The sequence below is a fragment of the Ornithodoros turicata genome, chromosome 1 (genome assembly GCF_037126465.1).
Source record: "Ornithodoros turicata isolate Travis chromosome 1, ASM3712646v1, whole genome shotgun sequence".
Classification (NCBI taxonomy): domain Eukaryota; kingdom Metazoa; phylum Arthropoda; class Arachnida; order Ixodida; family Argasidae; genus Ornithodoros; species Ornithodoros turicata.
This window is the reverse complement of record NC_088201.1, coordinates 60,954,435-60,969,407: the sequence shown is the minus strand read 5'-3', so window position 1 is coordinate 60,969,407 and position 14,973 is coordinate 60,954,435. Positions and strand designations below refer to the sequence as shown.

Sequence of the window (14,973 nt, the reverse complement as noted above, 5' to 3'; positions counted from 1 at the left end):
ATTCAAAGTTTCTAACAGATACTTCTTGTTACTCTTCATTAATTTTATCTATGATCTTCAAACAGTTATTAGAAGAGGGATGTCTACCGAGTGATTGGAAAACCGGAAAGGTCGTTTCCCTTCACAAATCCGGCGACAAACGTTCTCCAGCTAACTACCGTCCAATATCTCTCACCAGCATCTCATGCAAGGTTATTAGCACGTCATATATTCCCACTTGGTACTGTTCCTGGAATCTAATTCTTTTTTTCATCACAGTCAGAACGGATTTCGGAAATCATTCTCCTGCGAAACTCAACTGGTATCTTTCGTACATGACTTGAGCCTTGCTCTTGACAAGAGGTCCCAGACCGATTGCATATTTCTTGACTTCTCGAAGGCATTTGATAAGATATCTCCTCGTCTCCTCCTCCATAAACTCAGTGCACCTAATATTGATACTAACGTACTATCATGGCTGCATTGTTTCCTTTCTGATCGTAGTCAGTACGTAACTGTTAACGACATTGATTCTGGTCTTGCCCCGGTTTTATCAGGTGTGCCTCAGGGCTCCGTGCTTGGTCCTCGATTTTTCTTAATCAACATTAACGACTTGCCGGAATGTATTTCTTCATTGTCTATTTGCTTATTCGCTGATGACTGTGTTGTATACCAAGAAATACCTGGGGCATGAAGGCAATATTAACAAATGTAAACACATGAGAATAACACGCACCCGTGAATACTGCCAGCCATACACTCTTGATAATACGAGGCTAGATACGGTCCTTTCCTATAAATACCTAGGAGTTTTTATCTCATTAGACTTGTCTTGGAAAATACATACTGAGCATATTACCGCCAACGCTAACCGTACTTTGGGATATATTAGACGCACCTTTCATCAGGCACCTCAGCATCTCAAATTAGCCCTGTACACGTCCATCGTTCGCCCGAAGCTTGAGTATGCAGTTTCGGTGTGGGACCCGAGTTCAGCAGTTCTTGTTCAGGCCATTGAAACCATTCAGAACAGGGCTGCCCGTTTCGTATTCGGAAACTATCAACGCACAGCCAGTGTAACTTATATGAAGCATAACCTGCAACTTACTAACCTAGCTTTGCGACGAAAAATTTTCCGTCTGTGCCTGTTCCACAAAATAACCATAACGATAGGTTGCGATCTCGCTTTATATTTCCACCTACATACATATCAAATCGCGCTGACCATCGTCAGAGAGTACACATTCCGTCTTGTTCAACCAAATCTCATGCTGACTCCTTTTTCTACCGCACTGCCATCGACTGGAACCACCTCCCCGGTTCACTGACATCAATTTCGCCCATCGCTCAGTTCAAAAGTGTCATTGGTGATTATGTTACATTGTGATCAACATTGTTATTCTTATACTTTGTATTCAGCTTTTTCTACCCTGTGTAACCTGTTTACCACCACACCCATCTGTAACGCAAACGCCCTGAGGGTATTTAAATAAATAAATAAATAAAGAAATACTATGGTGAAAAAGATAAGCAACGTGGTGGTGGTGGTGGCTCGCCGTTGTCGGCCTCACTGACAACCCATTGTGACCCAATGGGACCCAATTCTACGTGCACGAGGAGAAAGGGAAAGCAGTGCCGGCAACGCAAGTGAGCGTTCAATGGACATTTTCGTGTCTGAAGTTCATCCTATCCGCTCAAAGAGGAAACCTATTTGAATAAGACACTCTAGAAGACATAACTATTTGTTACCTGCCGCACATGGAGAACGATGTAAGTGCTGAATTCCTTTTGTCGGTCTGTTCTGATGTCTATTGCAAAATTATGTGTTCTTGCATATGACGTACGGCTACACTTCTCAAAGTGAAGGGTAAACAGTTCAAGTCATTTTCGCTAATATATACCTGCAGTGCAGTCCTGCTAGACTTTTCGAATGAAATTCCCTGCAACAGATAAATACGTGTATGTTCATTTTTACCCGTTGCACTTTGTAGCTCATATTGCGACATCCACACAGGTCACTTTCACCTTTCATCCACACAGGTGCAGCCTGCAGGTACATCCTAGAGAAAACCGAAAAATACCGGTTCAACTGTTCGGTTACCGGTAACCGCAAACGGCGAATCCCGTAACTGAAACCACTTTCAGAGTTCTGACACCGAATCGCAACCGAACCGATATTCGTTTCGGTTTCAGACTTTCAGCTCCTGGTTTCGAAACACTGATCATGCACTGATCCCTCGGTACAAAGCGGCACCAGGGGGCACTACTATCCATCCATTCATTTTCGCGCGTATTTTCCACATCGCCAGATGTCTCTAAGGTAGTCTGTTAGTAGCGGTATCTTCGGCAGTTCGTGAAATTCTGAAATAGAACAAATATGTCGGGCAAAGGAAGAAAAAGGAAAGTCACAAATGTAAGTCCGACTCCTCTGCGATTTCTGTGCATTGTGAGTCTGTTGCGTTTCTTCATTGGCGTTGCTTACACTTCGTAGTCAGAAGTAGCCATGATAACATGAGTTTGCTCACTTGTAGAATTTTCTCCCGAAAGATGAAACACAGGAGAGGAAAACGAGATCCAATTTACAACAGCAACCTAACACTTCGCAGCAGTGGCGTAAAGAAAAGAAAGGGGGTTTCTATATTGGAACGTCGTTACACGGGAAGGAGGATTTTCCTTTTCCCTTTCTGAAATGCTCTTTATCCCAGACTCCCGAAATCGTACGATTTTGGGGAGGGATTTGAACCCCAAAATCTTCCCCACTGCTCTCACTCGTTTTATCTCGGCAGCTTCGAGTTCCATTGTCCAAAGTGTTAATATCGGACTAGGTAACAATAATTTAGAGTCGCGGAACTGATATGCATACAAGAGTCTTGTGCTGTATTAAATCCTTGAATAACACTCATTTGATCAACCGTTTCGTTTTGAAGGAATTGAAGGACAACATGTCTGCGAACGACAGCAACATGAAATGGGCTTGGCAAAATGAAGACAGGATTTGGAATTTATTTCCCACAGAAGTTCAGGACAAGTTGAAAGAGAAATTCAACAAGCAGAAAACAGCAACATTTCCCCTGGATGGAAAAAAGTCTAGGTGAGTTTCAGTTGTGATTAGAGAGTGGATTTTTAGGCACTAACAGGCAGCACTTTGTCGCATAAATCGTTCTGGGCCAACAAAATTGTATTGTTTTGTCTTCGGATTGGAAGGAGAGTTGATACTGTTATGTCCACCGCTTTACTTCCCAGTCACTGGCACACAACATACAATGGTATGTACACTCAGGCCAACCTTACATGGAATTACAACAACTCAATGTCTGAACGGTCCAAATGTCCACACGCTGGTCCTCCCGGCTCCAGTTCGTCCGTCCCTTTCCCCACGTGCTCCCGCTCTCTTCCTGTTCTCTCGCCCCCTCATCTCCATCCTTCCGAGTGGATTCCCTCTCGTCTTCCTCCTCCCCCGTGTCCTGCCTTTATCCCCCATTTCCCCAGCCTCCTCACAATACATAAATAGGTGTGCACCCCCCTGGCTTCACCAAGTAAACATTGCTGTTGCAACACAATCACAAATTATGATTCCTTTTTTCCCTCTACGTTCCAGAAAGGTAGGGTTTCCGAGATAAGACAGTGTAGTAGGCACACAGGATTAGATGAATGTCCTATAGTGTGAAACTCCCCCAAACACACTCTGAAAAAATCGTGGTGGCACCATGTTTCACATGTTTGAACACTGTAAAGAATGCACAGAAACAGGGACGGACATGGACAGCATGCGTCCCTCCCTGCTTTTGTGCGTTCTTTACCATGTTCAGTGCTAACCAACATGCTCTGCACCTTCTTGCATTGCTCCACACACTTGTGCAGTCCAGATGTACCGTGCTTACGAAATGCTTACCAACGATGGAAATAAACATTGCGGTTTCCACATATTTTTTTAGGTGTCATTTCTTGCTGCAAATTTCTGTGTAACCTTAACATATGAGGATTTTTCAATCAGTTTGCGAATATTATGATCTCGCCAATATTAAGAAGAAGAAGATAGGCTAACTATGCGAGAAGCAAGATAGGCCAACTATGCGAGAAGCAAGATGGCGGTACTGATTCCCGTAGCATTTTTATGCTGTTCGAGGTGATTGCGAGTAACTCGTTGTGGCTGCAACAAATTGGACTGTAATAGAACTCCTTAACAGCGTAACATCGAAAATCGCATTCTAAATAGCTGATGATGCGCGACGTCAAAATGACATGTCGCCAGGACATCGCAGGGCGGGGCATGAAGGTGAAAGAGCGCAGTGAATATTCAGTCTATATGGTATCATTGTTTACATTTTTTGTGACAACTTTTTTGAAACCATTCACCGTCGGCAACGTATCACAACTCATTTAAAAAAAGTGTACCTCGTACACCTGTTTATTGCCCCTTTAATTAACCATACAGCCTTCTTCCACTGTTGCGTATCGTGATACCGTTTCAGGTTATCATGCCATACCGGAATGTTGCAAAGTTGTTTACTAAAGCTCACTGTTAAAGGTTTTACAGTATATGTATATTCTTCATCTTTAGCTACGCAGATATGACTGGTAATTTGCTCAGTTGCATCGGTGTTCAGTGCTTCAAACCTCTGCAGAAAAATTCTAACTGAAGAAACTGAAAAATTCCATACTGAATTCTGCAGTGAAAATTCTTGATTGCCCAACCTCGTGGGCTTCTGAGAGCTGAGGAGCGCCCCTCTTCCTCTCGCACCCACATAGGAACTGCTCTGTCTGTTTATCTTGAGCGACTGTCTGCGATTAACGTGCCGTGCTACACGTACTACAACTGTCCTATGCTGTGCCTTGTTTGAATGTGCTGTGCTTAAAGTCAACACCATTATAGGGCATCTTCTTCTGTGAAGCTGGACTTCCAGTCCATGAATTTAAAGCAGGCCAAACATACCTGGAAGGTTTGCTGTTGTTTCAAGGACTCTGACAAGTTTTACACCTGGAGTTGGGAACCCGCCACTGGCGAGACAAATTACTTTTCCGCATCACACGTGATGGAACTTGAGCGTGCAGCGAAAGCGGGAGAGTCTGTTGTAGGCTGCGTCATGAAAGATGGAGAAAAGGCCAGTGTTGACTTGGCTTCCTTTCTGATTGGTATTGCTGACTGTAAATACAAGGTGCATCACGAGGAAATCTTGCTGGATGATAGATCAGCGACGGTGTCAACCAAGCAGCAACATGTTGATGAAGAGGATGAGTCCAGGTAAGGTAGTTGTTGTTCCAGGATTGTGCAGTTATCCAATTTTTTAATACAATGTGATACAGAGTCAAGTTCCTGCAAGCCAGTCACCAGGACAGGGATCATCGAAAAATGAGAGATCCAATGGCCATTGGTTTCAATAATAATGGCTATACCAGTTGAAAGCCATTCCACGTTTAAAGCATCCGAAACAGGCATGCATGACAAGACATCCAACCCCGAATTTTGATGTGCAAATGTGGCAAAACTGAAGATGGACGCCTCATGAGTGCATCACCTTTGCAGACGGAGGCGTATCTGGGCCGGACAGTGGTTGATCTGTCATGCAGATCGGCACCTATTCCAATAATCTCCATCGCTTCAAATCATGTAGCCATCTGACGTGAAATGAGAGCTGTACACCCTGCGTTCCCGCTCTCTGCGGTTTGGGCTTGTTTACATGTCAAAATTCAGGGATGGATAGCTTAAAGGAGCATGGAAGTGACCCCAAAAATATTTTTGTTTTTCGCTGTGACGTCTTCTGCAACAAATAAAATTAGCTCCTGTGAAAGAACAATGAGCGCAGGTAACCTACAGACCGCTTGCAAGGCTCTGTTCCGCACACCTTTCAAAAACCCTCTCCACATCCCAAGAGCGCATCAGCGAAGCAGAAGACGTCGTGACGTATCAAGGGCTCTGGCACGTGACCAGTGACGTCCAACGGCACAGCTCAAGCATGTATAAGTGGCGCGTGAGCCGAGAAGAAAAAAACAAAGAAGAAAGGCCCTGAGCAGTTTCTAGGTCGTGCAGGGTTCGCGTGTCTCGTCCGCGACTGCTTTCTCCGACTGTCTTTTGTAAATTTTATTGCGCAGTGACAATACGTCACACAGCGAACATATTTTGCATGGTGACTCCTTGTGGACATCCTCACAGATGAAGCAGGATTTCGAGTCACGTTAAATGTCACTTCCAATGCTCCTTTAACGCACGTATGTGTTTCAGGAGTATTTAAATGTGAAGTGGCTTACAACTAGGATATTCTCTTATTCTGCTGTGTCGCTTTTGTCCGAAATCCCCCATCTATAGAGTTAATTAATTTTAGGTAATTATTCATTTTGTAGTTGCATATTTTCTTCGAGAGGATGTGCGCCAGACCGTATAATTCAACTGCAACAATGACATTTGTGCTGTTCTCATAGCTTTAAAGAAAAATTCTGTAAAGGATAAAAAACAAACACCCTGTATAGGTAAATAATGCATATCGTTTTCAGTGATTATAGGTTTTAAGACCTTCGGAAACGTGGCAAGAATGAACGTACAACTAGATTACAGTTATACAAGTCTTAGTGGGCTTATAACAACATGGGATAACAGGATGGCTTCCGTTTGTCACGTATCTTCACGCTATCTCGAATAACACCTAAAAAAGAATATAATTGCTGAAAATGAGAAACTCTAAATATAAATGGAAGACATGCAATGTCTGCAGTTTGGTAGCATTGTGGAAACAAGAGACTCACGTGGACACTGGTGGCCTCCTAATTTTAAATGTTAATGGCACTGCAGTTGTCGTTGAAGTTTTTAAAATGGGGCTCGATACAGTTTGTTGCTGGTAGGTGTCCCATGAAATGATGTCATGTCTGACTCGAATCGGTTGGCACTGTGCAAGCTGTACTGAGAGCATTGGTGGGGCACATCTGGCCTGCAGCTTTATAGATGCTTCTCGATTTAGAATGGCTTTACCTCTTTTAACCCTCTGCAGCCCCCTGAAATGTGCGAAGCTGGAAAATGGTGCAACAGCCTCTGGTTTGCCAGAAGCTAAAGTCTGTCTAACTAGGCTAGACAAGCCAACGCAGCACCAGTCTGATGCTGAAAACTTGCAAGGGAAGACGTCTGAGTCACAGGTTTCCAACAGTACCCAGGTCGATGTACCTGCGCCTCCAGTAGATCCTGCGTGTACCCAGATGAAGGATAAAGCTGCCGTCTATGTGGAAGGAGATAACGTATACGACGTGATGCTAAACCAGACCAACCTACAGTTCAACAACAACAAGTTCATGGCTCTGCAAGTTTTAAAATTGACAGACAAGGAACATTACTATGCCTGGTTTCGTTGGGGCCGTGTTGGACAGCACGGGCGCAGCAATCTTGTGAACTGTGGAAAAGACAAAGAGAAGGCAAAGGTCCTGTTCTTGAAGAAGTGAGTGATAGATGTTTTGTGTTTTGTGAGAGATTTAGTGACTGGGTCGTGTGAATGCGTACAGTAAGCTCTCGTTATAAAGAAATCTGTTCATTCGAAGTCTCGCGCTGTCCCGACCGAAATGCACACCTTTCGAACCTGATTATTCGAAGTGTCCTGCCAGCAAACGCTGCTAAGTGTGAAGCACATCTACCTCTACATATTTTTCTCTCTCGCTGTCTGTTTTTCCTTTGTTTATACATCTTACTTAAAAGGCTGCCAAGGTGATCACCACCAGGATTTGCTTGCTTGATTCAATGCTTTCTCCAAGGCTACCATGGTGTTCCTGCATGGTTCCGACGCTACTGTCACTACTTTCGCGGTAGCTTCACTTTTTATCGAACTTTGTCCTGGTCTGGTTGACTTTGTCATGACGAGGGTTTACTGTACATTGTCTGGCTTGGAGGTCTTGTTGGGTGGTCCTGGGTTCTATAAAGGAGCAGTGAAATGACATTTAGGATTGCTCGAAACATTGCATAATTAACTGAGTATTCTATCGGGAGTGACCACGCCAAACATTTTTGTTGAACGGTGTCTTGTCACTGCAATTTACAAAAATTTACAAAAGGGACTTAAGGAACGAATGACGCTCCTCAACAAGTTATTTGAGCCCAAATGTATTGAGTTAAGTCATCGAAGAAATGTCGCAGAAGAGCTTCGTCAGTACCGTGGTGGGCGCTACTTCCCGTCCAAGGGCGACAGCAATGGGGCTAAACATTGCCTTCAGGACCATGTGTCGGAGATTTCTGGGCCACATTAAAGTACCCCTGGCGGTCGAAATTATCCATGGTCCTACCCTGCGACATGTGCAGCATGTTGCCACGAAAATATTCAGTTCTAAAAAAAAACAGCCCTGAAAAATAAGCCATGTGCAGAGTGGCATGACCAGTGAAGCGTCATCCGATACGCTCCCACGACGTAGGAGCGAGCAGCCGCAGTGAGCCACCCGATAGGCACTCCCATCAGGTCCCATGTAGACCTCACTCATTCCCTTGCAAGCTCCTTAAAGGAGTTCAGGGGAAGTGGAGGAAGGAGTTGAGCTTCTAGAAAGCGTCTGGATCAGGGAGATCTCTCTCGCACGCTGCGAGTCGGCTGCGAGTATTGTTTTTGTGCAAGAATGCTTGTCGTTCCTCACGCAGCCTTCCGCAGCCGAAAATGCAAAATTTATGGAGTGGTCTTTCACTGCTCCTTTAAGCCTCTTAAGCTTGAAGCTTGGGCCCTGCAATTATCTAAGAGGAGGCATGTTGCGGTAACTTTGCATATTAATGTGTACAGCAGTGTGTGCATGTGTGTGCAGTGCACATCTTCTGTTGTGGACATTGTCTGATGGTATATTGTAATGTATGTCGTTAATAGGTTCAGGGAAAAGACTTTGAACGACTGGGAAGATAGGAAACAGTTTGTGAAACGTGAAGGGAAATATGATATGGTGATTGTGGACAGAAGTACCAAAAAGGTGGGTTTGCAGCTATTGAATGTACGTCTAGCCAGGATTTGCTATCTCGACACCAAATGCCAAAGCAGTAAAAATTGGACATTAATTTTGAAGTAATGCATTATGCTCCATCTTAAAGGGGCACTAAAATGCAAAAACAACTTGCTTTCAAATGAAAGTCCGTGTTCCAATTAGCATGATGCAAGTAAAATTAGTTCACACAGTGCTACCGTTTAGAAGAAAAACGCGGTGAAAACAGAGCCGTCTTTGGCGGCAACGGGTGTGATCCCCAGGAAGCAAAGATTGGCGGCATCCAATGAGACAGCAGGAGAAGCGCGTGCATACCTATCGTGGCTGTGTGGATTTGGAACGGGTCCGATCATAGTGTTCCGTATATGCGCAGCATGATGCGCACTGCTTCATTTTTGAATATATGATTCACTGAATTGTAGCCTACAACAGTTCTCGCGAATGTTCCACTGACAACATTTATTTTCACATCCCTCGCACAATGGCGCCAGTCTGCTTCGCAACGCACTGTGTTTTTCACTGGGACTGCTCCGCGGCGTGGCACGTGCTTGCACACACAGCATGGACTAACAACACCAATGCATGACCTGAAGCGACGTTCACTGCTTAGTGCCGAAGCAACAAAGAGCTCGCTATATTTTCGATTGTAGTTCCATAACAGGATCAAAGTTTTGCATTATGATAACAAGTACGAAATTAACAGCGCATGGAATGTGATTTGAAGTGAACTTGTTTTTGCATTTTAGCGCCCCTTTAATGAGGCTGCAAAAGGCTGTAATTTTCGAGGGCTATACAGTCGTGTCTCCTTAACATTGACCCCGTTAAAAGGGACTGTTGCATACTTAGACCCATATATGAGACTGATAGCACTATGCTCAGCATCGCCAAACAATCTGTCTGGCTAATTGTCGGAAAAGTGCTTCGATAATAAATAGACGAATATTAAAAGATCAGCGCTGCTTCCGCGGCTGCAGAAGCTATGGCGTCGTGACGTCACTCCCTAAGCGTAGGAGCGGAGCGCACTGCTCAGGCAATGCCACCTAGATGTAGAAGGCCTGATTATTGCCTCCTCTCCCTCCCGAAAGCTTGTTTGTGATTGGCTACCGCTGTTGAAAACACAAGCCTGATTGGCTGACTCTTAGTTGTTACGTCACGTCGACGAGTAAGTAGGCTTTCTGCGTCTAGGTGGTGTAGACTCAGGCGAGGACAGGCGCTATCCAGACGCTTCGTAACTCGATGAGACGCCCGCACGGCTGTGGCATTCCTTTTCTCAAGGTCGCACCCTCATTGGTTCTTAGGGAGTGACGTTTTCGAGTTTTTCCAGAGAGGGAATTCTGGAATAATCTCAACATTCGGCATCTGCTCTTGTCACGTTTTGCATCGAATAACAGCCAATCTACGCCACTATTTCGTGTGTGATTTTCAATACTATGGGCAGTAGCCCAGAAGGAATAAGATGCCATTATAGTTCTGAAATCGCCTGGAATGCATGCGACCGTCCCTTTAATACGGACAACTCGAAATATTGACAATTTTTGTGGTGAGCAGATTTTTTGTGTGTATTGGCGTCTCGTTAATATCGTAACTCACAGTACAATAAGGTGTGGAACCTACAGAGCCCTGCATATTTCTGCTTCGCTACTATGGATGGTAGGATGAAAGGTACTTCACCTGTCATTGAGCAAACATTTCGCTGCACGCAGCACTGTGACGAATTCTTCAGAGAACAAGACAAGAAGGACAGAGTGTCCTGAACAGATGGCCATTTAACTTGCCTCAAAAATTAGCAATTAAGTTACATTGAGTGCACAGGTATCTCAAGATGAATGGCGTTCTTCTATTTTTCATGGGCATATTTCTGTCACGATTTGAGCCACTGCCTTCTGCGTGCAGATTATACAAATGCGTCAATAGGGAACAGGGAAAAGACCTGGACATAGCAATGTGTTTGTGTGTCTGTGCCTGTCCGCGTCGTCTTCGTGTATGCCGATCTTCAATGGTATTGGAAGGCGTTAGAATGGCTTGGGATGCAGTGAGTCCAACAACTTTTGCAAACTGCTGGCATCATGTTGGGATTCTACTGCCTATGACTTCTGACCGTGACGATAACCCCTGGGAAGTCCTCCCCCTTGCAAGACTCCAAGAAGCCGACGATGATGAAGATGAGAAGCCGGAGCAGCGGACCCTGAGACAACTGCTGATCATCTCCTGCATATTGACAAGGAAGCAGAGGCGGAGGAAGAACTTCACGGCAGGGCCATTGTGGTTCCGAGGGGAAAGTCGGAATCAGACAGCTATGTCTAAATTGTTCAGCCTGCCCTGCTAATTTGATTGGTTTAATTTGTATTCGATAATATTGCAGAGCGACATACTTTTATGGACAGTTTTTGCTGGGGACAAGTGTCCATATTAATGGGGCACAAATGTGGTCAGTGTAAAGCGGAGTAATTTGAGACAATCCAGTAAAGACGTATACATGTAAACATGTAAAATTTATGTTTATACATGTCAACTTTTCAAGATTACCCATAAAATGTGTGGATCACTGCACTGTCTTAGGATGATTAGCTGTTGCACAAATTATGTCTGCTGTGAAAACTTGTAATGGTTGGCAAAACATGTTAAATCTTAGTGCTATAGAGGAATATTATGCTTTGTACACTGCTTATCTTCAGATGTCAAGTGAATTTACCAGAGAATGAAATGCAAAACTGGGAATCAAACATGGAACTGAAATTGCAACCTGACTCACTACACAAAACTTCTGTTTTGCCTCTTTGGTGACATTGGTAGAAGAGCGATGACTGCAAAGTGAGGTGCATGGGTGGCTTTTCTTTTGGGGTGCACAGCAACGACATGGAACATGTGCCATGACCACGAAGTAATGAGCATGGATTGTCAACTGATGGATCACATTTCAAGAAGCAGCACATGAAATGTGCTTAAAAATCTGGTGGTCATAAACCAGAAACCAGCACATTTCACGGCTGCTCATACCAAACAATTTATGCGTGGACCATATAAAACTGTTTGTGTAGCTTTATAAGAAAAGGGCTGGCAAGCAGGAGCGGCACCAAGGCATGCCTGACAGCACAGTCACTGTTTCTACCTTCTCTCTACTGGGTGTGGGGTGCATGTACAGTTATTTTTGTTCACTGTTTGAAATTCTTCTATGCGCTGCAGCTTATTACTCCGCTAGGTATCGCCTCTGGCTATGGAACACTCTAATCATAGTCACCAAAATAAGGTAGCAGTAGTAGTTGTTGATCTGCTGGGTGTGGTTGTCAGTGTCATAACTGCTACTGATTCTCTGCAGGATTTCCTAGATGAACTAAAGGAACTGAATCATACAACTGAGAGTGATGAGAAACAAGAAGAGAAGCCTTCAGAGTTAGAGACAGCACTCCAGGTTTGACATTATACTTTTAATTTGGATCCAGCTATTGAACTTTGTGCTTTTAGCAGCTACAATCATGTGCTGCATAACAGTTGAGACAAGCTATGTTCTTACCAGAACTACCTTATCTATCTTGCATGATTATCTTACATAATCAACATGTGAAGTAGTAAAGAGCTTAAAATGTCCCTCTGCTTGATCTTGGATTTGGTAAAAAAGCAGGATGGTTGTCTTTTCCTCTTATGTATGCATCATTTTGGTTTAGACGTACAAACTTGGACATCCGAAGTGACAGCGTTCACAAATTTTGTTGCTTTTCAGAACTTGATGTCTTACATGTCGTCTGTCTCGGACATAAAAACACTGAAAGCCACTCTGGAAAGCATGCGCTATGACTTCGTCAAGGCCCCTCTTGGTATGCATAAGGGATTACTTAAGAGTGTTTAGTGCTGTGCAGGAATTGGGAATCTGTATTTAAAAAATTGTTGTGAACTAAGTTTTCATGAATATCTTAAGTTTCATATTGAACATTGTGGTGATTGGTATTCATAGTCTATCACTCAAAAGCTGACTTCTTGATTTCTTTTTTTTCTTTCTCTGTTGTGAATGAAAAAAAATTTGAATGACTACTTTGCATATCAACATTTGTGGAGTCACAGTTCATCTATGCATTGAGGGAAAGCCCTCCTTGAGACAACTTTTCCCTTTTGAGTAGATATCGTTGAAGAAATCATGCAAGCAATACATTGTGGGAATCAGAATAAAGTGTGCCAAAATTTGTACTTGTGAACGATTTTGGGAAATTTGGCAAGTAATTTGGCAAAAGTAACTTGTGTGTAGGGTTCCGCGGTTTCGAAACTATTCCCGGTGAGATTCGGCGTGTGTTTTTCTACACTTATATGTTTTGGCAAATTTGGATATTTTCGGCATTAAAGAGGTTGTGACAGGTCGTTCCAGGTTACCTTAGATAAACGTAACAGACTGTTCTTTGTGTTGATGTGAACCCACAGTGAAAGTTTCACAGTGAATAGGGTAAATAGTAGTGGAGAAAATGAGCACCACGAATACCGAAACTCATGCAGCTCTGACATCACAGTCCTCGCCGCCGCCAATGAGTCACATGCTTACGGCACGGTCCTTTGATACTCTCTCTGGTCACGAAACTTCGCCGGAAAGTTAGCCTAGGGACCGGAGCTGCCGCGCGGTGGCGCGCGCGTAAGCAGCAGGTGGCGACGGTCGCGTCTGGCGCATCGTAGCCGTATGTTCGCACGTGGGCTGAGCTGGCCGTTTTGGGTGGTTTTGGGCACAACAAACCAAATAATGTTGTTCAACGTTTTTGAGTTGTGTTTTATTTTATACGTGCACGGTAGTGCAGCGATATATAGCTCTCTGAGCAGTATAATCGGCTGCGGACGGATGAGAACTTTCAGCGAGAAATGGCTTTCACATACCGACGTCCAAATAGGAGTGATCGCAAATTTGCAGCGGCGCTTTGTCACTTAAAAACGCTGTGTTTAGGCAGTTATCTCATCGACACGCTTTACTGTAAGTGTTTCGATCGCGTTTAATGTCTGAAAAAATGAAGACTCCACCTGCGCTACAGCAATGAACCCAAGCATCATTTATTGCAAATTTACTATTTTAAGTAGCAGAACTCCACAATACTGCTATTGCAACGTGTTGCCCACACCATGGAGGCTTTAATTAACTACATTTTATGATTGTATTATACATTCTATGATTCGCGAAAGAACAGTGATCACAATCAGCGGCATTGGCAATGAGGACTTTATATCACAGAACATCAATGGCAGTGAGTGACTGGGCTTTAATCGGCAAAAACAATGTTCCAGGGCAAGTCATGAAATGACCAAATGCCTTACGGCCTTGGATGGCCAGACTTATTTGCACTGTTCACCGACAGTGGTGAATCTTTCCTGCCACCTGCAACAGGGTGTGATCTGGGTGTAGCCAGGTTAAGCTTCTTGTTTTTTTTTGTTTTTTTTTTTTAGGGCAAAGAAGTGCAGGCGTCATCTAAAAAAATTAAGCTCTTCAGTTGTTTTCTGGATTTAGTGCGCACTGCATCCAACGCTAGGACCCGGACATATATATATGTGAGGTACATGTGACACCTTGAAGGTTGCACAGACATGTGCGAACTTTCTCAGCAGGGTGTACTGCTTCTATTGTGTGTCCCACAGCTTCCGCTTCATTCGGTCAAGTTCTGCTTTTATGCACACATGTGAATCAGTCCGACAGGAATTGTGCAAGTTTTACTGCAGGCTAGAAAAGATAAATTAATGAATGCGTGTTATTATGGCCTCTTGTTGGCTGCATTGCATTCATATGTTACAACAGAGAAGTTTCAAAGGGCTTCTATGACTAGTAACGCACATTCTACTCTAATGCGCATAGCTGTCTGTCTTGAATGCAGAGTTCTCCTGTTCCAACGTCAATGAAAGGCGCCGAGCTTCTACAACCACAACTCATCAGCGGTTTCGCTGCTGGCAGCCTCGTCGTTGCGCAACTTTTAGGTTTTGGGGTTCTCTAGTATTGCAAACACCCGTCAAAAATTCGTGGCACGTACTCAGGACGCAGCTTTGACCTGTCGCGAGGCATGGTGACCTTCTCTTTGCTTGCGGTGTCATTCAGAGCTTCGTGTGTCACGAGGAATT

The 14,973-nt window shown here is 44.0% G+C and overlaps 1 protein-coding gene across 2 annotated transcripts in view; it reads left to right on the top strand.

Moving 5' to 3' along the window:
• Positions 1-2,259: 2,259 nt before the first annotated feature.
• LOC135378284 (poly [ADP-ribose] polymerase 2-like) overlaps positions 2,260-14,973 on the top strand; it is a 35,205-nt gene continuing 22,491 nt past the window's right edge. The window contains exons 1-7 of one of the 2 annotated variants that reach the window (XM_064611271.1): positions 2,260-2,392; positions 2,907-3,070; positions 4,853-5,221; positions 6,960-7,397; positions 8,793-8,892; positions 12,218-12,310; positions 12,620-12,713. In XM_064611271.1, the coding sequence (XP_064467341.1) occupies positions 2,357-2,392; positions 2,907-3,070; positions 4,853-5,221; positions 6,960-7,397; positions 8,793-8,892; positions 12,218-12,310; positions 12,620-12,713 (1,294 nt within the window). In that variant the 5' untranslated portion in view covers positions 2,260-2,356. Of the gene's footprint in view, positions 2,393-2,523; positions 2,805-2,906; positions 3,071-4,852; positions 5,222-6,959; positions 7,398-8,792; positions 8,893-12,217; positions 12,311-12,619; positions 12,714-14,973 lie in introns of those variants that run through there. The other variant, XM_064611272.1, reaches the window with a different exon arrangement.